The following is a 23,568-nucleotide window of genomic DNA, read 5'->3' on the forward strand; positions in this document are numbered from 1 at the left end:
CTCTATTTATAGAGTGAGTAACTCTTAGGATCAGGGTTTGTTGTACAATGAAGTTGGGCTTTTGACTTGGTAATCTTGACTCATTTTTAATAGGTTTTAACTATTAAATAAACAATTTAATTAAAAATAACTAAAATGGGCCAATTTAATTTATTCACCCAATTTCATTAATTTTAATTAATAGTCAAATTAGCATCAAGTCAATAAATTGACTTTTGACCCATATATTATCCAACGTGGCACTTATATAAATTTTTCTTGCTTAAAGTATTAATTTAGAGTATGAAAACTAGATTTGAGCTAGTACAAATGTACAATCATTAATTAACATAGAATCTACCGCTAGATGGCCTACATATGCTATTCAATTTGCTTCTCGATTTGCTTCTCTATAGACGCGTTATTTTGATGCTCCAATTGTCAAAGTTTGTCAATTGAATATGAGAGTCTTCATTCTTCAATGATGTTTTGGACTTGTCATGGGGTGGACCACTTGCATGTAATTTAATTGCATTGCCACTGAATAAGTTGTCACCTTCGATTTGGATGCTTGGACACTCTATTGAAGCGCTAGCATTATGCCTTTATCAAGAGAAGTTGCTTCTTCAACAAACACCTTTGTATTATTCCAAGGTTGTAAGTTGGTGCCAATAATAGTGCACCTTTGCTGTCCTTGATGATGACGTATGCTGCTGGTGAATTGTTTTGAACCGACCCATCAATATTTAGTTCGAAGAAATTTAGAGGAGAGGGTTCCCAAACAACTAGAATAGAGGAAGGATGATGGTGATGTTGTTGCTTTAGGTATCTAAAGTATTTTATTTATCATAAATAAATGCTATTGTGAAAAATCTGCCATAAGAAAAGTGATAGTTTCGAAGGGATATCCACTTCCATAACCAAGGATATGTCGAAAGATTGTCATTTGGATTTAAATTAGGGGTTATTCAATTAGTGGATTTTACTTAAACATTTTTTTGAGGGGGTTGGACCCCAAATGGGCTTATCTTCAATGTTAGTTGAAGGGAGGGGGATCCCTACTACTTGTGCAACTATTTCATCAAGAGTAAGATATGTTAATTTTAAGTCTATCCCAGTGACTGTGTTAGAAGAATGAATTATATGGTTAAAATTGCAAATACGGTTATTTGTATATTTCGTATTTATTTGTATTCCACAAAAGAAACGACCTTTTTATAGAATAGTGGCAATTACTTAATCTTGACTCAAGCCTTTAATATTTTTTTCCTAGTTACGTATTTTATGAGTTAATTCTTATAGATAGTTTGATGTAAATTATAGTCCTAATGCATATGATTAATACCTAAATTTATATTGTAAATGAAGGTATAAAGTATGGAGTACAAATGCGGGATGTATCCAAGTTCATTTATAACAACAGGGTGTATCCACTATTATTAGCTCATCTTATATACTTTAGTTTGAATGTATCAAAGTTCTTTAGTTATGTATAGAATATATCAATGTCCTCTATTTATGCTTTATTTTTTCACAAAAATTTAAATCTATATATTAAGTACCATTAATCATACTTGTCACTTTCTTTCTAAAGGGACATAATGACAAAATTTAGAGAGTAAGAAATTCCATAAAACACATAATTTATTTCCAACATGTACATGGTCTTGCAAAAAAAAAAAAAGGTTCATTTTTTACAAGGCGATATGAATGATACAACTTAGGCATTGTTTGTGAATAAAGTCCAGGGAGGTATATAGCTTTTGTGGCTTGATACAAACCGAATACAATACAAGAGAGGTATAAAAATTGACTAATGGGTTATGCCTAAACATCATGTTTAAAACTTTAAATTTTGGTACAAGATTGAAGTGAAAAAAAGACAAACATTTAATTTCCACCACCTCAAATGAGTCCCCTTCTTACCTTTAAACTCGAGAAATTTATCTATTATACTTTATATAATAACCAAGAAAAACATACCCTTTTTACCTCAATAGGTTTTGCTACCCACCCATCAAAATTAAGCCCAGTAGTCCAATAGACCAATACAATGCACACCTATTTTCACAACTTTTGTGGCTAGCAGAATTGGTAAACTCAGATAAAAAAATACTGAGTTATGAGAAAAACGAAAGCCCCTTCAAAAAAAAAAAAAAAAAAAGCACAAGCGTCCAACGTCGGCGATGAACACCCCGTATATAAATTGGAAAATTTAACCAACGTCGACTAAATTTTCTCTCTCCTCTGATTCATCTTCAACATCTCGAGCTTCACTTTAATGGAGGAACACAAAGCACCGGCAACCGCCATTGCAGCTTCTCTCCAAAACCTTGCTCTTGATTCTTCCGCCACCCCCGCCGCCTCTTTCTTATTCCCAGGTCCACTCTCTCTCTCCTTCTCTCTTATTCTTGAATTGTTGATGTTTGATTGCAATAGACACTATTGGGTGTGAAAAATTGTAACTTTGGACTTTTATCGTGTAATAAAGCTTATAAATTGTTTGATGACTAAATTGCTTAAGAGGGTACTAGTATCGACAAGATTTGATCTCAGGACGGCCCTCAATTGACATTGGTATAGTTTAATTGCCGCAATACTGCAATAAACAATACTGAAAGTTGTAACTTTGGACTTCTTGTTGTCTAATAAGGCTTAGAAATTGTTTGATGAATAAATTTGTTAAAAGGGTACTAATGTGGACAGGATTTGATCCCAGGTCTCGGGCTGTATGTCCCTAGTTGAAATTGATACGGTTACTGACAATACTGGGTGTGCAAAGTTGTAACTTTGGACTTCTTGTTGTGTAATAAGGTTTATATATTGTTTGATGAATATATTGCTTTAAAGGGTACTAGTATAGACAAGAATCGATCCGAAGTCTCAGACCGTATGCCCCTAATTGACATTGGAAGTATAAGGCTAAATTTGTGACTGAATTGGGTATCTTGCACTGTTGTATAGGTAGATAGTTGAAGGCCATGATGAGTGGTTTTGAGCATAGAAGAGCAAATTGATGTTGAATGTCCTTGGTGCATCAATTTTTTTTTGCTGATTGTTTGTTCTGTCATTGGTCTTTTTGCACTGAAGTGCGAAGGGCATGCTTGTAGACATGATTACACATTTACATCCCACAGCATAGCTTTACCAGCTAATCTTGTTGGTATTGTGCGAGGTTTAATAAGTTACCAAGTTTTCAGTATCTTTCGCTGTTAATTTAGTTAGATGGTTGCAATCCTTGACTAGTGTTTAGGTTCAATAGAACACATTGATGTTGTTTTATGTTTTTCCTTTTTGCATCGACTATAATAAGATATGGTTTGATTGTAAAATGTGATATGTGGATGCTAAAGCAAAACCCTAGTGTTCTTCAACTCTATTTCTTTTTAGATTTTTTTTCTTAAAATTTAAGGGATATGATTGTGTACATCTGACCCTCACTAAGTTGCTGAAGTATATGGCAATGTGTATGATATGGCCTTATTAGTTTAGTGTGATTTTATTACAGTCCTTCCACTTAAAAGAACAAAGCCTCCGAGTTTGGTCAGCTTATGCATTGCTGTCATTGGGAAGCATTTGGAGGATCTCATTCCCGAGTTGGGCGAGATTGCTATTGGTTTTCCGGCACATATTAAGGTTCTGTTCTAATTATTCTTCATTCATTTTTTGGTTTAGAAGATGATATCGACTATCGAGTACTATGTGTTGTACCTCATGTGTAGATTCATAGAGGGAAATTAGAAATTTAGAATTAGCTGTTTATGTCCATTTGAACCTTGAGGGTTTGATTATTTTGTACCATTTGTTGTTTTAATCAGAAAAGTCATGTTTTGATCTCAAATCCAACCTGGGTTACAGGCTCAGTTTTTTATTGAACTAAAGCTGTAGGTCATGAATTCATGATCAGGCATTTGCATGCAAAATATGTCTATGAATTTAATTTGCGCTCCCATAGACCATAGTCTCATTAGTTTACTTGTACTTTTTGTTTAAAGATTTCTGCATATGCTGTTAGTAAAGATTAACTGCAAAATAAAATAGGTTTAGATACCATATTGTTGTCCTTGTGAACAGAAGCTATACGAAGGTTGCAAACTATACTGAAAGAAAAATTACCAGTTTCTTGTAGTATCCTCCGTATCTCTTCTAATAATAAGTAGGTTTCTTGTGCACTTAGCTTCAGGCTTCATTCCCTGGATCAGTAGGTCAAAATCTTTGTAGAACCCTACAGCCAAGATTTTAGATTTGTAGTCCATTGTATTGCGTCAAGTAGAGCCATTGCCTCTGCTTGGATAAAGTTTCAGCTACTTAACTTTATTAGACTTTCATCCAAACTGTAAGTGTAATCAGGCTCCCAATCCCTGCTTACAATGTCACATTTTCTTTTCATTTTTTTGTAAGCTCTGTTAATCTAGATGATGAGCTGCACCTGGAAATTGCCCTCCCTTCCAAATTCATGATGGTGTAGAAGGCTGAATTCAAAGAGAGCTGAACTATTGCTTTGCATGCGTCCATAACTTCTAAATATAAATAAGATCCCTCATCTCCCATGTTATGGATGCTTCTGCTGTGGTCTGAATTTATTGTTACTCTCTTCCATTAGTGGCCAGGGTTTATCCTTCTCCCTCTGATAAAGTAGCAAATAAATACTATGGACCAAAATATTGCGGTTATCAGCATCACTTTTCATTCACCATAACCGTCTTTCTTTTCAACACGCTTCAATGTTTGTAGTCTCACCAATTGGTTTAAGTGTTGAGTTATCTCTCCTTTGCTTCTTCTAATAATAATATCAGCAGAGAATTCTTATATGGAAACCTTAAACACTGTGGTTGGGTAGAAGAGAAGTTGTGCAGCTTCTTACCTAATATAGCTATCAGGACCTCCTTAAAGGCACATTTATTTCTTGGCCTCAGCCCACCAAATCTCGTGAGTAATTGTACTTTTTTACTCTACTAATGCATCTTTCATACCTTAAGCAGCGATCAATTTGTTTTCCGTTCTTCCTTGCCGTTAGAGCATAGAGATTCAATCATTCAAGGCTGTAAAGATACTCTCTAGGAGTCCTATTTTCCCTGATTGTGAAAATACTGGTTTCACGTAAAGAAATCTTCTTTAAGATCCAGTGGACCGTAGAGTTAAAATTTGCTGTACAATTGCCCCTTACTGAGATTGGAACCTCCAACTAAGAGTCCATTGTGTTTATACTCTATGGATATGCTCCAGCTCCTTTACTAAGGGCTGGTTTTTAAGTGTGGCTTTATATACCAAAGAATTTTCAAAATTAATCAATTCACTCAATTTGTTTCATAACCAGGTGATTGTGTTTGCAAATTTTTACATAATATTTTTGTTGCCTCTAGGAGAAACCGAGAATCATATGTCTCATCTGAGGGGAAAAAAAGATCTAATTTCAGGCCATCCATTGCCAGTTTTATCACCTTAGTAGAAGAATTCAGCTTCCTTATAGCTGAGAGCTATTGATAGTAATCTTTGAGCATGAGGAATAAGTGATACCGGGGATGGGGATGCTGTTAGACGGTTGATTTTTGGCAAAAATATTTGTTTTAAGTAAATTTACATCTAAAACTTTTCTTTTCTTTTTTTTTTTAATGTAAGATGTAAGAAGTATTTGGTTCAACCATTTGTAAAATACTCATTTGATCACTCTCCTGTAAGTCTTTAGCTTTGTGAACTACACAATTTTGATAGTTTCAGACCATTCAAAAAAGAACTCAAGTAATTTTAGAAAAACAAATAGAAGGATAGATATACTATAAATAGAGAGTTACACATGGATGAGCATTCAAGAGGCTCACTTTTGTTCCAAGCGAAGAGTTACAACTCCCTGGTTATAGAAAATACTAGGCTTAGGCCTATGCTGAGCATTTCCACTTGGAATAGCATTCGAACTCTCTATGCCCCTTTTTATTGTACTATCTGCTGTCACCAGGATTCCCTCATATTCTCTTCCAAGATGATTACTGTTACACCTCTTACAAAAGAATCGTCTTTCCCTATTGTTTTCTTTAGACTATCAACATCCTGTTTACCCTTTTCAGAAAAGTTTCCACTTCTAGGCTTCTTAGAGTTGCTTTGGTTATTAGAATCCCGAAGTCTTTCCTCCAGGATTGCTACTTTCAAATGTGTCTTTAACATGTAGATCATATAAATGCGCAGCTCTTTGATGCAACTTGCCTAAGGTGTTGAAAACCTTCCTCGCCAAATCTTTCTGCACTTGCTTAGTCAACCCTCAAATATCTGAACTTTCAATTCTTCAATAGGGACAACTTTCGGGCGGGGTCATGAATCTATTGTAGTAATCTAAAATCAAGGAACAAGTTGATGAACTCTAGAACCTTCTGCTTTTTCAGGAAAGGAGGATAAAGTTTATCTATCTACACAGTCAAGGTTTCCCACCCAAAGTTCGGTTGGGTTCTATTCCTCTCAGCCTTATCTTTTAAATATGTAGCAGCTTCATCCCCTCTTCAGCGCTACAAACAACTTATTAAACTCGCACACCCAATTCTCCAAGAAGGTCAGGTCAGCACCCCCTTTATAAACACAGGTGGCCTTACTTGGGCAGTTAGCCAGTTTCTTAAACATTTCAGTGGTGGATCAGGTTGTTCCACACGATTCTGGTTCAAATTTTGAGCTAGCATTCTTATTGCATCGACTAAAGCAGCATCGTTACGTGCCATATTGTCCCTACACCTGAAAGCAGTAACCATTCCCTCAGGCTTAAATTGAAATGGGAAAATGCTAATCAGGCATAGGCACTTAGTCACAAAATTGCTTTTATAGCACATAAATTGTTCCAAGAGGGTATTTAGCGATGCTATAAGGATGCTAGCCCAGAATTTGAACCAGAACGTTTGGAACTACCTGATCCACGCAATGAAATATTTAAGAAACTGGCCAAGTGAGACCAAAAGTGACTGCTGACCCCACCTTTTGGAGAATTGGGTACACGAGTTTAATAAGTTGTTTGCAGCCTAAATAGGGCATGAAGGTTGATCAGACTGCTATGTATTTGAAAGATGAGGCCGATATATGGTGGAAAGATACTGTGGAGAGGATTGGAGCCCAACCAAACTTTGGGTGGGAGACCTCTAATACCGTGTCGAGAAATAAATATTACCTTCTTTTCCAGAAAAGCATAAGGCTTAAGAGTTCATCAGAAGACGGGTCGTATGTCGATTTTAGATAACTACAACAATTATACGACTCTATCCAGGTTTGCCCCAAAAGTCATACGAAGAGTTGAAAGCTCAGAGTTAAGCAACTGCAGAAAGATTTGGCGGAGAAGGTTTTAAAGACCTTAGACATAGTATATGAAATAATTGCGCATTTATATAGTTTGAATGTTAAAGACGCATCTGAAAGTAGAGTAGCAATGTTGAAGAAAAGAGGAAAGACTTTGGGATGGTACCGAAAGTAACTCTAAGAAGCCTAGAAGTAGAAACTTTTCTGAGAAGGGTAACCAGGATGTTGATAGTTCGTCTAAACCAAACTTTTTTCTGTGTATATGTGTGTGTGTGTGTGTGTGTGTGTGTGTGTGTGTGTGTGTGCGCGCGCGTGATGGTGGGTGAAGAGACATACTTGACTGACATTTTCTGTTGTTAGTTTTATCAAATCATTGATGTCTACAAAATTGTGGTTATTTTGAATTCTTTCTCAGTTTTGTGTACTTACAATTTTTTTTATTGTATCATTGTTATAAACTACAGCTGTCAATTGCTGCAGTTGCTAGGAGAAAAAAGCTTCTAAATGATGAAGTAATCATCTCTCTTGCTGATGGCACCTGGGAAATCCTTGACGTTTCTTGTACAGATGTTTCAGATTTTGGTCTTGCAAAGGTGGCAGAGATGTGTCCAAATTTGCGAGCAGTGAATATAAGGTTTGAGTTTTGATTGGGATGGCTGATAATCTGAGTAAAATGAATAACAAATCGCAGCCCATCATAAATTTAGGATTTCTGCTTAATTTTTTTGGGCCTTTTGTTTGATGATTTTTTTGTCAAATAACTGTTTGAACTGACAAAAAAGTTAAAACATTTGTTTTGCTTGTTTCAATGCTCTAAGAATTTCAGCAGCTTGCTGTATACCCCCCCCCCCCCAACCCACACACACACACAAGAAAAAAAGTAAAAAAGAAAAAAGGGGTTCAACTTTACAAAGTTTTGTAGTATAATTAAAGTTATGGATACTTTAGTCGAAGATGATCCTGTCTACTGATGCATTCTATAACATGTTCATTTTAGATTACGTGGATAGAACATAGAACTTGGCTGCTCCTTTCTATTATTGTTGTATCTGTTGTATGAAATAGCTAAGTTAATTCCTTTCACAGCCAATGCAGCAGAATCACTCCTAATGGTGTCTCTCAACTGGTGAAGCATTGTCAATCTTTGGAAATATTAAGATGTGGGTATGCACTTGTTTCTTTGACTAATATCTGGCCTTTAAATTTGTAGCTGTACTGATAGTGGAAGTACTGAACCTTGTGTAAATGATAGTTATATGTTTTAAATTATAAAACATCTCATTAATTTGTCATATCGTCCACAAATCTACTTTTGACAGAGCCAAACGAATTTAATTTATTTTACTTTTTTTAATTGGGGGGGGGGGAGAGGGGGCAAATAGATTGTGGAAAAGTCTTACTTATTTTTTTGTTTATAGATTGCTTAGACTTTATTGTTCTTTATTATATTAATTGTCATCCCAAATGACGGGGTTGTCCAGGATGTGGGTTTTTTAATTGCAACTTGGAAGAGGCTATGAACCAAACTTAATCTTGCAGAGGGTGTCCTCGGAGTGATTACACTGGAAGAAGAAGCTTACACTTATTTAAACCAGATCTGAACAATTTGGAAGGAGATTCGTGGGAGGAACTCGATACCACAGAGTTTACTCATGGTGGACAATCCCTGAGATGGCTTGTGTGGGTATGATTATTATCTTGTTTTTAATTTCATCATTGCAACATACCTCATATTTCTTCTAATGGGCCATGGCAACAATTATTGATCAATCACTTATATATACCTCTCTGTGTGCTATTCACATCCTGTCTCCTACCCATGTGCTCTTCTCATAAGCACTTGGGGATTTAAATGTGACAAGGTGTTAAATGCAAGTCCACTTTTAATAAACAATTATTGATCAATCACTTACAGTTGTCCTCGCAAACTTCTTAGTGTACCTATAATGAGGTAGTTGTTTTACCGTTCTTGTGTTAGTGGCTGATTATAATTGTTATTAACTCAGACTTCCTCATGTGTAATCATGCAAAATTTAAGGACGACACCATATTACCACGGATAGAAAACAAGTTTGTGTAGTATTTACATTAATCCTTGATGTCATATCAACAAGTATTCTTCCTCCTTGAGCAAAGCTTTCTTTTTACATCAAGTTGTCTACTTTTGTTTAACCAGTACATAATTGATTTATGGTGAGTAAATGCTGTACATCAAATGTTCTTTCACTATTAAAAGTCCTGCTTTGCCAACATACCATTGCTGCCTTTCTTTCAATTTTCTGCTGAGGGTGTTAATTAGGTCAATATGACAAAGCTTAATATTTGATTTGCTATGTATAGAAAGTGACCTACTTGTATTATTTTGGCACGTTTTAAAGTAGAAATGTGACCTGTTATTCAGGGATTATGGAAATTGCAAAAAGATTAGAAATTCCGGTTACACCAGACCTTACTGTTCACATGCCTAAATCTCAATTACAGTCTTTAATACTGATGTGTACACCATTAGTGCTGTTAATCTTTTGTAAAATACCAGGATTGGAAAATTCTTGATTAATGGATTTAGCATATATGAGGTCTGCATCCTTGTCTACTTCTGTAGTTCTGTAAGACTTATTATTCACCTCTAATATTTCTTGCTATTTTCAGCCAAACATTGATCCTGATTCTTTGGAGAATTTCTCCTCCGAATGCCCTCGTGTTATAGTCAACCCAAATCCTTCACCTTTTGACTTCAAGGAAGTTGCTGTCCCCAAGGAAGCTCTGCCAAACACAGTTTTGGATGAACATGCTGTTGAGGATATAGACCCCACTATATGGGCATCATGTAGACCAACAAGAAAAATTCTACCGATCATTTCTACTCCCAGCGAGTTGTCCATGGCTGAGAAGTTTAGGTTAGCATTTGTTGAGAGAGATACAAGGTTGGCTCCTAAACGAGCCAAGAATGCAAGGCAACATCAGCGTCGTGCAGAGAGAGAGTGGATGATGACCTCAGAAGCCAAAGCTATATCTCATGCTTCACGGGCAAACAAATCACGTGGTAGAAGCTAGCGTTGCAATTATATTTGATGGCCTCTTTTCTTTCTTTTAGCCATTTAGTTTACTGTTATAATCTTTCTGATATTAATTGTTAAAATGCGGGGGAGAAAAGAACACTTGGTATCTTACTATCTTGGTCAATTGGATTACCTTTAGTGGTATACTTGAGGAAGTTATAGGCAGGGGACGCAATGTATTACGTATGTATGACAATGAAAACATAAGACGTAGCTCTTAAGTTTGTATATTGTACAAATGTACAGTTTTACATTAGTGTGTATGTTTGGATACTTTGATAAGTACTCTGTGATGATCCATGTCTCTATTGTCTGTTCAAATCGGGGCAAATAAAATGAGATTGGGCGAGTAATTTCTTGTATGATTACTTTTTAAAGGGAAGCTAATAAGAGAAAAATATTGGGATCACTATATGAGAGTTATAGTCTTGCATGGCCATTTGTGTATAAAACTATGGGGCAAAATGGAAGGAACAAATTAGAAAAGAAATTTGGGTAAATATTAGAGGGACAGATTTTATGAAATTGCTACTCTTTGAGGATGTGAAAAATTGTTTTGCAAGAACTAATATTTGTTGAAACTTAATTTGAAATATAGAACAGTTGTGATAATATCATAAGCTAAACTGAGTTGAAAAATATTTTGTGCTTTGTAAAACAAAATTTACTTATACAGTATTGAGCTATCAGAGTACAAGAAATTTGTCAGTACAAGAAATTAAGAAAGACTGATCAATTAACAAGGATGAAGAAAAGTACTCATGGTTCATGAACTCTGTTAAATCAAGATCTTGTAAACGCGTATGTGATCTGGATGGATCACTAGTACGATGTTGAATACGAGTAAGGTTTTATTGAGTTGTTCGCAGCTAAGTTATTTTCCCTCACTCATAAATAGACTATTTCCCGATAAGCTCCTATGATCCAAATGTTCAAGATGTCAAGTTAGCACAAAAGGTACTCAAGTGATGAACATACTTTAAGCTGTCATTCTGATCTTTCAGTTTTTCATGAGGTGTGACTGTTAACTGTATTTGGTAAATCAAGCAAGGGTCGAATTCTCCAACAAAATTTTGGTGTGCAATCTGTGCATCATAATTCTAGTTCATGTACAAACGTTGTTCCTTCAACAAATGAATTGAACAGCTTTTTTTACATCTTCAAAATTCTCCTCTTTATTCAATATTTTCACAATTGTGCCAATAGATGGAATTCCTCAGTTCAATCTGATCAGTTGACAGTTTATGAGCACATACAGTTCAGAGGATGGAAGACTAATTAGTACCACGTACTCGTACTTTCAACTTAAAAATTGCAAAAACTCTCTGTGGCACTCTTCATTATTAAAGTTGGAGTCGACTCTTCAAGAAAAGTAGGTCCATTGTGTCTAAAACTCAATTGCAGTAAACAATCAACAAAAGGAAGAAACTTGGATCAACAAACTAGCCATGTTTTAATCCGATGCCAATCTAATCAAATGGTACAAGAGCTTCAGCTCCAGCAACAATCTCCAACAGCTCTTCAGTAATCTTCATCTGCCTTTCTCTATTGTACGCAATAGAAAGTGTCTTCTTCAACTCCATAGCATTCTCATTGGCATTGTTCATGGCATTCATCCTCGCTGCTAGCTCACTCGCCAGTGACTCCTGCAAGGCTCTCAGTATCTGGCTGTTTAAATATAGAGGCATCATTGCATCAATAATCTGAACCGGGTCCTGCTCAAACTCCAAAAGAGGCTGCACTTCCTGCTTCCTTTTCTCAACTCTCAGTCTTTCAACTGCTAACTTCCCTTCCTTACTCGTCAGCCTGAAGAACTCATCCTCCACTGCATCAACACTATTCCCATAAGCGTCAACAGCCTTCCCCTTTGGCGAAAGAGGAAGCAAAGTCCGAATCACAGGATCAGACCTAACCAATGACACAAACTTAGTATACAACAGCTCAACCTTATCAACCTCCTCACTCACAAAAAGAGAGAAAACATCATCAGCAATCGTCTGTGCCTCTCTAGCAGTCGGAAAACCCTCCCCCTCTACGAATCGATCCACAGACACACTAGACACCCGCCTCGAAAAATAAGCATTACCCTTCTTCCCAACACTTATAATTGTACAACCTAAACCAAGTTTCTGCAATTCCTGCATCCTACTCTCAGCTTTCCTAATAACTGCACTATTAAAACCACCACAAAGCCCTCTTTCGCCGGTAATTACGACAAGGGCAACTCTTTTAACAGTCCTAACACTAGCTAAAGGAACATCTACATCTTCTAATTGAACACTTTGATTAATATTGTACAACATATCAGCTAAACCCTCAGCAAAAGGTCTGCCATTAATAACAGCTTCCTGAGCTCTCCTAACTTTAGCAGCAGCCACAAGTTTCATGGCTTCTGCAATTTTCTGGGTATTCTTCACAGTATCGATTCTATCTCTAAGCTTTCTAATGGTACATCTGATTTGAAATCGGGAACTGGGTTTTGGTGAATTGGGGAATTCATGAAATGGGTTGAATATTGTTTCAGAAAAGATTGGAGATTTGGGGTTAATTGAAGGGTTTAATGGTACCCGAAATACAGAATTTGAAGAACAAAACATGGTGTATGTAAAGTTTAATTACTCAATTCAATCAATGTTAAACTTCATGATAAAATCAAATTACAGACTAAGTGCTCACCAGCTGAGAAGATAATCAAGATATAGTTGATCTTGTTCGTGGCTGCTTGCAACAGTACTTTGGAATTCTACGACAAAATTATGTTGATTTTTGGTGGAATAATTAGGTTGGAAAATTGGATACTCCGTACTATGAACTATGAATTGAACTCAATGTAAAACTTGTACTTTGTATATTTTTCTATAAAAAAAAAATATTTAATTGAAATTTATTTTATTAAACTAAACTAAACTTATTTGAAGAAGGGAGAGAGAACATGTTTTTAAAAAAAAAAAAAAAAAGAGTGAACATGGTAAGAACCGTAAGGTCATATTTGGTTGACAAAATAAACACTAACTAGCCTTCTGGTCTGTGCAATGCACGGATTGTTTAAAGGTATATAATACGAATTTTAATTTATACCAAATGCGTAAAGGTTATTGTTTTGAATTTTATAAAAAATAATTTATTAATAGAAATTTAGAAGCTATTAGGTTTTATATAAGAAAACGAAAATATAAGCTTAGGTTAGTACCCGTATATGTCTTCAAAAAAAAAGGGAAAAAAAAAAGGTTAGTACCCGTATATGAACTCATATACATTTGTCCTTTATATTTTTGTTGCCACACTTTGACCGGCATTAAATGAAAATAAATTTAGTTGATTTATATTATTTTAGGATAATTAGTATTCCATAATCAACTTTTTTAAAATGTATTTATAGTGAGTAGTAGCGGTTTTTATTTTGATTTTAATAATCACATTGCATAACGATTAATGTTGGAGCTTGGAGGAAAAAATTGATACTCCTTAATATTATAATAATCTTGGACAATGATATATTTAATACCTTATTTTTAATCTATGTTTGTATACTTGTAACTAAAAGATTAAAGTATATAGAATATATGTTAAAAAAAATATATTAATTGGTATGATTGGATTAGATATGTTGTCAAAATAGAAATAAGTATTATTGTAGCTTATAAAATGAAAGTCATTTAAATTTGGTAAAAATAAAAAATAAAAAAAATAAAAAAGGAAAGTGCAAAAAGGAGGGAAAATTATTAATGACATTGTGACAAATGTCATCTTAGATTCGCTTTTAGTATAGTTTAATTGATTAAAGCTAGTGTTTTTTTGTTTTTTGTTTTTTTTTTTTTTAATATGAGAAAGGAAATTCAAAAAAGAAAGGTTAAATAAGGTGACATGTGAGCATGTAGCATTGGTGAAAAATACAGTTTACATGTGGCATGATGATTGGGGATGATGGTTTGTGTTTTTAAATACTAAGTATGGATAATATAGAATCTTTACATGTCATGTTAACGTTGCAGAGGCTATATATTTAATTTGTTTTTAAGCAGTTTTATATATTTATCTTTTTTATGTATTTGGGAAATGTTCATGGTTTTGAGTGAACTCTTGTATTGGGGTGAGAACTTAAATGAGTTATTTGTAAAGCTTTGAGTGAAGCTTATGAGAAAGAGATTAGTAAGGCTTTGAGTGAAGTCTTGAGTGAGAAGAGAGATCATTGAGAATATGAGTTCGTTGAGTAACTCGATAGGCTCAAGTTTCTCATAGGTTGTAATAGAGTCGTTGGCCTATTTTAGTAGAATGTTTTGAGTCAAAATCCCTTTGAATCGAGGTTTTTCATTTCCTATTTGGCCTACGAAGTTTTCCTCGTAAAACATCTCTTGCACTATTTCTCTATTTGCGTTAAGTTTCTTTTAATTCCGCAAAAAGTGACTAGCAAGCTTCATACTACAATTCACCCCCCTCAGAAAATCAATCATTTAACTACTAACAAACATGTGTTGGCGTACTTCTACATTATAAGCACATCTAAGAATAGTGATTTCAACAAGTTAACATAAAAACAACCAAATAAAATTACTGCACAAAATAATGATTATCTTCATTTTATATTAGCATAAAATTAAAGGTTATACTGATATGAAAAAATTATCAAATTGATCTAGGTAATTTTCATAGCATAATTGATTCCCTATTGAAGGTATATCAATCACCACAAAGATATTCCAGATTATAGGGCCTTTAAAACAGAAAATTTTGAAAAATACTAGATAATATAAATCGGTTTATAGTCTGCATAGCAAATCATGATCGCTTTCACACTGACAATAGTACACATTTTCATTTTGTAAATTCAATGAACCCAGAATTATGCTTTCAACCCATATATTCCCAATTTTTGTGCAAAGTAAAAGCAAATAGCTATTTTCAAAATGCAAATATGCATCCATAAACAAGGTTGTCTAAGACATCAACATCAATACATCATCAAGAAAACATAGCAGGCTAGCAGCAGTTTTAACTCTGAAAAAGGTAGTTGTTCTTCAAGCACTTCCAAAAGCTCAAAAAACTTTGGTAGAAACTAAAAGAGAGAAAATGGGAAAGAAATTAAGAAATACACATTTACTAACTTCAATTCAACATACTTAAAAAAGCATGAGTGAAAGTTACTTTTGTTAGAAGTTAATCTAGAAAAATCTAGATGTGCAATGAAAAATTTAAAGAATAGTTTAGAATATTCTAGAAAAGGTAGAAAATTTAGAGAGGTTTGTATCTAGAAATTTCTTGTAAAATATTTAAGATGAGTGATGTAGAAATATGTAATATTAAACAAGTGTAGATTAATCTAGAGAGTGGAGAACAACAACTATAACTATGTTGTATGTGCGAGGGTTAGGAGGTGAGCCAAACAAGAGAGCTCCACCAAAGTTAAATTATGGATGCAGTGACAAGAAAGTCGCACGATAATTTGAAAAATATTCTTAAACAATTTGATTTATATTTAGATATATTAAAAAGATCAAACACCTTTGCTTAAAATCCTTCTAATATCCAATAATATGGGTAGCAACTAACAAGTATTTAAAAAGTTATATAAATTGATAAGAAGTTAGAACATGATTTCATTAAATACTTTAAACAATTGAACCCATAACCTCTTACAACAAATAATAACACATTAACTAATAGATCAATTTATCTCCCTTTTATTAAATAATATTAAAAAGTGGGGGATAACTGTCCTCTTTGAAGACCAAAATTATTGTGTGAAGGTTTGAACCTACTACTTTTTGCATAAATTACATGCATTACCATGACAAAGCTATATTAATGTTATTTATTACATTAAAATTGTATTTAACCTACAAATTTATATTTTTACCTTAATTAATAAATAAAAAAATTATTTTTTTTGGGGGGGGGGGGCGGTGCAACCCAGGACCCTTAATAGGTCCGCCCCTACATCTGGCATCTCTCACAAACATGTTTATACAACGTATGATGAAATTCATGAAAACATAAAATTGTTATATAATATTTGAGTTCATTTAACATTCGCGTGAGCCCAAGAACTTTTTCTCTCTTTATTGGAAAGTGGTGCGATGGTAGAGGAGGCAAGTGGTGGGGCGGTAGAGGAGGCAGATGGTGTGGTTGTAGAGGGGTGGTGTAGTGGTAGAGGAGACAGATGAAGCAGGTTTGTAGGCGGGTGCAGGTTTCTTGGCGAGGGCCGAGATATTAGGCCCGTACATTTGTGGTATTGTTTGTAATTAAACTTCTTACCCCACAATCAAGACATTTGATGTTTCTTGTTTCTTACTACATTCTTTATCAGTAATTTTGACATAAAAAAATCCTATGAATTCTTTATACTCATTAAAATAATTTTAAATTGCACATAAAAATACTCTAACAGCGCTATTTATAATCTAACTTAAAAATGTCGCAATAATATGAGATGTCATGGAAATTTCTCATTGGAACTTAGCAAAAACGAATTTGAATTACAGTAACATTTAGTTCAACTAGAAATTAGAGGACACAATTCACTTAGATACACATAAGCTTAAATCAAATTTACAGACTGACATGAAAATTGAGAGAAATTTTAGTTCGGCCACTAATTAACAGAGGAATTGATTCACATAAATATGTAATAAAATTGAAGTTTCTCGTCGAAAATTTCAAATGAAACAAAATTTCTCATAAATTTATGAGAAATTCCTTCGACAATCAAGTTTAATTCACACCGATTTATAATCTAATTAACTTGAAACTAATTTCACAAAAATATGAGATGACAATGAAATTTCTCATCGGTAATTAGGGAAAACGTATTCGAATTTGAAAAAAAAAGAATTAACGAACCCACTACTATTTGATTATTTCTCTCTCCTACCAGAGCAATCACACTACCTTTTGTATTATTTTTCATTCATACTCGTACAAGCTAACAATTAAATATATCTCCACTGACTGTACTCTATACCTTATACGAGTATTATGAAATTTTTCATCAAATTCCCCACCCCATAATTTTCCTAAAATTTTATGCCTTTCCTATGATTGCAATTATTAGAAAACAAAGAAATATATATATTAGACCGGCTGCATTTATTGGGTCAGCAACATTATTGGGTCAGCTGCATTTATTAGGCTAACATCATTTATTAGGTTGGCCGCATTAATTGGGTTGGCAGCATTTATGAAATCGGTTTGAATAGTGCCTGAGTTGGGGCTATATATAGCCATGAAACATGAGCTATTCCATCACACCTCCTACTTCTCTTCTTACTTTCCTTCTCCTTTCTCCTTCCTCCTCCATTTTCACCTCCTTTTTAAGCTTTCATTTTGTAGTCTTGAGCTCCTCATGAGCACCTCCTCGTCGCCACCCTATTACCACCATTTGGCCACCACCTTGCCGCCACCTCCTTCCTTGCGTTGCACCGTACATAAGCCATATATTTCTCATTTTAGTACTACTACTAAGTACTGGTAATACTACTACTACTACTACTACTACTACTATTACTCTCAACTTCTTCTTCTACTACTACTACTACTACTACTACTACTACTACTACTACTACTACTACTACTACTACTACTACTACTACTACCACCACTACTACTACCACTACTACTACCACTACTACTACTACTACTAAGCACTAATAGTACTACTAAGCACTAATAGTACTACTACTACAACTACATCTACGTATTACTACTACTTCCTATATTATTATTATTATTATTATTATTATTATTATTATTATTATTATTATTATTATTATTATTATTATTATTATTATTATTATTATTACTATCACTATCATTGTTACTAATATGACTACTACTACTCACATGTACTACTACTACTTACGTAGCATTACTACTACCTTATTATTATTATTATTATTATTATTATTATTATTATTATTATTATTATTATGAATTATTAAAGATTATTTTATATATACAAGTGTTAATTTTATAAAAGGGTTATAATAATAAGTTATTCATGCACAACTAGTCAAAGTCGATAGTCTAAGTCCTTGTATCTATGGGTTGAAAAGTATTTGATTAGGATTATTGGTTTGTTGTAGGAGGTATTTCCGGTTCGTAACTAGGAACCCCGTGTTTGTTTTGCAAAGATCAAGGTACGTACACGTGGCTAGATCTTTTAAAAAGTGGCTTTTATATGCAACGTGTTTTACATGTTAAGTGATTTCGAACCATGTTTAAATAATTGTGAAATATATTTCAGTGAAGCATGTTTTAATCGTTTAATCTCAAATGTTAAAATATTTTATATGGTTGATTATAAACTTGTACTGATATTCAAGATGTTTACAAAAAAAGGGAGTTTTATTATTTATATTATCCCGAGTATGGGATATTGGAAAGTTTATTTAACAGGATTTATTCCTTGGATCTTTGGATTTTCAACTCCCACTGCGCGGAGTAAGTTGAAGACTATGAACTTTGTATGACCTAGTCTTTCCCCTTGATAGCACTATGTAAAGGAGTTACTACCTTGGGAGGTGTGCACACTTAAATGGGAAAATGATTTATGAAAATATGGATTGATCCATCCTATTCGGAATTATCTTTGGAAAGTTGGTTATTTCGGAAATTGGTTCTTTTGACAAGTTTTTTTTATACATAAATTTCTATTCAGGAATGGTTTGGATAAATTATGATTTATTAAAGTTAAATCTCTTCGAAGACATGTTTAATTAATTAAATTGATTTTACATGTCTAGCATTTGTATGTACTTAGCATTTTGGCTAATACGTATTTGTTTTGTTTTGGCTTGGCCCTACTTATCATTTTGATAAGTAGATAGGTGATGGCGATCGGACAACGTGAACTATATGCTGCATTGGGAATGATGCGCGGTGATCACCTAGTTTAATTTAGTATACATAGTATTAGTGGTGTAGCTACTTTGAAAGTGTATCAAACTATTATTATTACTATTATTATTAATGAAAGTTAAGTACTATTTTCCGCTGCAAAACTCTGTTAAGCTTTACGTAATCACGTGGCGGTAATACTCCCATGTTACTCCCTAAGTTGGATACTATTGTAAATATATATATATATATATATATATATATATATATATATGTTTCATGCACAAAGGGAGTATTACATTATAAGCTTCTATCGTATACGGAGTACTTTGTAATTATTAATAACGACTTTATAAATAATTTTGCTATTTTTAATAGGGTAATGCTATACGTAGCCCCTAAAGGCTATATATAAGCATTAAATATACTTTTGAAAATTTTATAAAATTAGGAATTTACGACAAAAGCACGCGTAAATCAGTGTAATTTTAGTGTTTATATTTTCGTGATTTATACCCTTTTATAGTGTGTTTTTAACGCTTTTATGTAACCCTAAGAGCTATCTATACCATTTTTCTTTTTAATAAGTTTCAATCAAATTTAACAACTCCAAATTAATTTCAATCAGATCTTATATTTTTTTATTTATTTTTTTTTGACGGGAAAATCAGATCTCATATTTATTTGGTCTAATATTGTGAATTATTCCATTAAAAAAAAAAAAAATAATAAAAAAAAATGATATGTGAATTACTCAACCACAACCCCGCCTCTTTCAAAACTCAAACCCCAAAATAAACCTCCTTTTTTTTCAAGTTCCCTCCAATTTTTTCCACCCAATTCCCAAAACCTCTCCCTTATAAAACCCCCTCTCATTCCTTCATACCCCTCAAACCCACCAAACACCTCTCTTTCTCTCTCTTTCCAATTCTCCTCTTCTTCTTGTTCTTCATTCATCCCTTAAACAATGAAGAGGAGAATCCGAATCAATTCGCTTCGAACTCATCGATTCAACAAATACGTTAAACCCGGTGCTTTGGCCCGTCTCCGGGACTCCAGAATCCAGTCCAATCTGCTCAATCACAAGATCATCATCCCGAAAATTCGGTCTCCGATATCGACATTGGCACCCCACCAGCAGGACTCCCCGAGTCCTCAGATCGAGTTGATTCCCGAGTTTCCGAGTCTAATTCGTGGGCCCCACTCCTATGGAAGGAAGAAACTCGTCGCCTCCAAAACTGCTTTCATTATCAGTGTTAATCCTGTTCCAGAACCTTCTGATTCTTTCATTAGTGTTCATTGAATTAAACTCAGTTTTTATTTTTACATAATTTTGTGGGAGGGGGTGGGAAATTGTTTGTTGTAGGATGTATGATACTATTAGGGTTTATCTGTATGTGAATTAAATAGTTGAATTAAATGAATACATAATTTTCTTCTGATTTATTTTCTCAATTTATTGGATTTATTTCATGTTTATATGCTTATTTCAAGTGTTAAATGCGTAATTAACATCTGGAGCTATTTTGCAATTATCGGTGATGGAATTATTTTTGTGGGTTGTGTTTAGATAAATGGATTTGTGAATATGCCGTGATAATTAAGGTCGGATTTGCTCCTAATTAACAATAATTTCAATCATTTTTTTATTCATTTAATGTGGTTTAATTCAAGTGATTTAAGTCATTTGCAGGGTGTGCCATGGCGGCACCGATCTGAATAATTAATTTGATGGTGTGATTATGGAGATATTGAATGATTGTTCTTAATTGCTAATTATATGGTTTTGGCTAATTTTACTTTTTACTTATGGAGTATTATGTTTGAAGAATTGAAGTGGTTGGGTTACTTCAAATTTTGCACTTAATGAGAATTTAGCTATTTATTGACATCAATAGAGTTAGTCCTTCTATTTGATTCTAAATGTAAGCTAGTATGGTGTTGCTATGGTGCTATTAATTGATTATAACATGCTTATCTAGTTGAGTGGGAGTGATAGGAGAGCAAGGGACACTTTGATCTCACAACGTGCTGCTCGAGTCATTAATCACACCGGTTATGCTAATGTGCATCATTAATTGTTTGATTTTATACCTATATAAGTGATAATAAGCTTGGATTTGTTTACTGCATACTATCTCTTTTATTCGGCATGGTTGGTAGGTAATGTTTGCTACTGTCCTAACTCATGTGATATGAAATTGGCTTAACATTGTTTTGAGAAACCCCTGCAGCAGACGAAGAGGCAAGCATGCCTTAATTTATGAAGGGGCCTTCAGAATTAGACTATCTTGTGTGTTTCTTGACCAATTTTAGATTTTTTTTCCTTTCTTTGTCTTCTCAAGGTATGGGACTTGGGAGGAAAGATGTTAAGGGTGTTCTAGGAATAAAAAAAATCAGTGATTTTTGACACATCTGTGTACAAAGATGCTTCAAGTCTATTTGACTTTGTGAGCATGAAGGGAGGCTTACTTACCTAGAGCCTACTTTGCGACAGCTTTCCAGATGATGTAATACTTACATCTCAAATGATTTCCTTGAGTGAATTTTGCTATTTATAAACCATTTAGTTATTATGTGACTTTTGAGGTTAATGATATTGCTTTCGATGTTAAACTCTGTTTCCAAATGTTACTGTTATGTGATTTGTATAGATTTGTACTATGGTTATATATGAATAATTGAATACTGCCTTTTGACTCTATGCACATGGGATAAAATAATAAGCTAAGTATGTTGTTGACAGTTAAACTTGTTATTTGTAAGGTTTAACTTGTAATGGGAAAGAATACTTGACATTTTGCACTAGATGTAAATATGTAATAGATGCTATTAGCTAGACTTCACACAGTTGCTAGCTTTGTTTCTCATGACTTGATTCTCCAATAACAATACACTTTGAGTCTAATTGCAAATAACTCGGTGTTGTTTGTCATGTTGCTATTTGGGATAACATCTAAATATCTAATACAAGATTGCCCTCGGTTTTTTTTTTTCTCAAACATAGTTAAGCTGGTATCTACAACTTGCTTCTTGAATCTGTTAATTGTGTTTGGTGCTGTTATTCCGTTAATTGGTATCATATAAAATGCAGGATCACCTTTAGATTTGGTAGCACGCTAATCTACTATCTATATTGCTCCATGAGTGAGTTTGAATTCGTCTATTGCATGCTTTCTCTTAGCCAATGTGGTTGGCAATGTATGTTATTGTTGTAGCTCTTGTGCCATGAAAAGAGCTTTCTATTGTTCAAAAATTCCCTGCAGTGGAAGAGGAGGCTGATGTACTTTTACTAGTTTATGATTTATGAAAGGTCTTTAGCCTGACTAGGACTCTTTTTTTTTTTTCTTTTTCCTTGTGCTTGTCTTTTTCTTTCTTTCTGTTTGCCAGCATTGGGGCTTTGGGGGATAAATGTCAGATATTTAAGAAACAGAAATTAAGTAATAAAGATCTGTATGCAGAAAGAAGATTTCGTTTCTTTTCAATGATGAGGGTATGAAGAATACCCTTCTTTCCTAGAGCTTGACTCACTATGGTGTTTTTTGTATGAAATAATAGCTGAACCTCAAATGATTCTGTGGCCATCTATATTCCATCTTTTATTCATGTAACTTGTTAAGTTTGCTGCTATTCTACCTTGTAAATGTTACTAGTTGAACCTTAATTGATTCCATTAAACAGATAGCTGCGTAGGCTGCATCACAAGAACCCGCCCAACTACTGCAGTGCATTCAATTTCTGTCTTGCAGCTTGTGGTCAGATAAGTGATTTGATGTACATGCCTTTACATTTGACTGACTACTCTTGCTTGAAACTTCTTTGCTTGGTGTCTAGTATTCTGATGACTTTTTGAGTTTTCGCCCTTGTTGGTTCATATCATGTTTGTAATCATCATTGTTTTCATAAATTTATTGCAACGAACTTTTACAAACTTACAATGTGACGTAAAAGTATAAATGAATTATTGGATGTTTGTCTCTTTGCTTATTTTCTAGGAATTGGTTTGTGACAAAGTCGATCTGTTAATTCATGAGCTTCTACAGTCAACATTTTTTTTAAAGGAAAGGGTTTATTGTACAAGTCAGATTTAAGTGCTTATGTCACTAATGGCTAACTGCTCGTTTCAGTTTTGTGCTTGTGCTGTTCTGTGGTTTCTCAACATTGACAAAGCACCTATAGAGTCATGGGGCAGGAAAAAAAAACCAACTGTTACCCAGGCAGTTCTCTCGTTAGATTCAGATTTCAGAATATGGTTAAGTTCCTTCTGTAGCAATATTTAGGGAAATTTCTTGTTAAAAATCTATATTAAGATGTTATGCACAACAGAATATCATAAATAAATGTTTCTTCTCTTTTGCAATGGCACTATAGGAGACAAGAGTACTGACTGTAAGTGTTATGGTGAGATTGCTTAAAAACTTGAATTATTATA

At 33.9% G+C, this 23,568-nt stretch overlaps 2 protein-coding genes and 1 long non-coding RNA gene across 3 annotated transcripts; 2 read left to right on the top strand and 1 right to left on the bottom strand.

Moving 5' to 3' along the window:
• The first annotated feature begins 2,098 nt into the window (after positions 1–2,098).
• Positions 2,099–10,586, top strand: LOC110723844. Its single transcript, XM_021903237.1, has 6 exons — positions 2,099–2,360; positions 3,488–3,615; positions 7,710–7,879; positions 8,332–8,409; positions 8,785–8,929; positions 9,895–10,586. The coding sequence occupies exons 1-6, from the start codon at positions 2,261–2,263 to the stop codon at positions 10,297–10,299; spliced, it is 1,026 nt and encodes a 341-aa protein (XP_021758929.1). The 5' UTR covers positions 2,099–2,260; the 3' UTR covers positions 10,300–10,586.
• Positions 10,587–11,308: 722 nt separating this feature from the next.
• LOC110723845 (ATP synthase gamma chain 2, chloroplastic-like) lies at positions 11,309–13,175 on the bottom strand. The gene has a single exon (XM_021903239.1). The coding sequence runs from the start codon at positions 12,899–12,901 to the stop codon at positions 11,774–11,776; it is 1,128 nt and encodes a 375-aa protein (XP_021758931.1). The 5' UTR covers positions 12,902–13,175; the 3' UTR covers positions 11,309–11,773.
• Positions 13,176–17,501: 4,326 nt separating this feature from the next.
• On the top strand, positions 17,502–19,347 carry LOC110723846. The gene is made up of 3 exons (XR_002511776.1): positions 17,502–17,768; positions 18,383–18,436; positions 19,123–19,347. It is a non-coding gene; the product is annotated as an uncharacterized LOC110723846 (long non-coding RNA).
• The last annotated feature ends 4,221 nt before the right edge of the window (positions 19,348–23,568 follow it).

The sequence above is a fragment of the Chenopodium quinoa genome, unplaced genomic scaffold, assembly GCF_001683475.1.
Source record: "Chenopodium quinoa cultivar QQ74 unplaced genomic scaffold, ASM168347v1, whole genome shotgun sequence".
In the NCBI taxonomy this organism is placed as follows: Eukaryota; Viridiplantae; Streptophyta; class Magnoliopsida; order Caryophyllales; family Amaranthaceae; genus Chenopodium; species Chenopodium quinoa.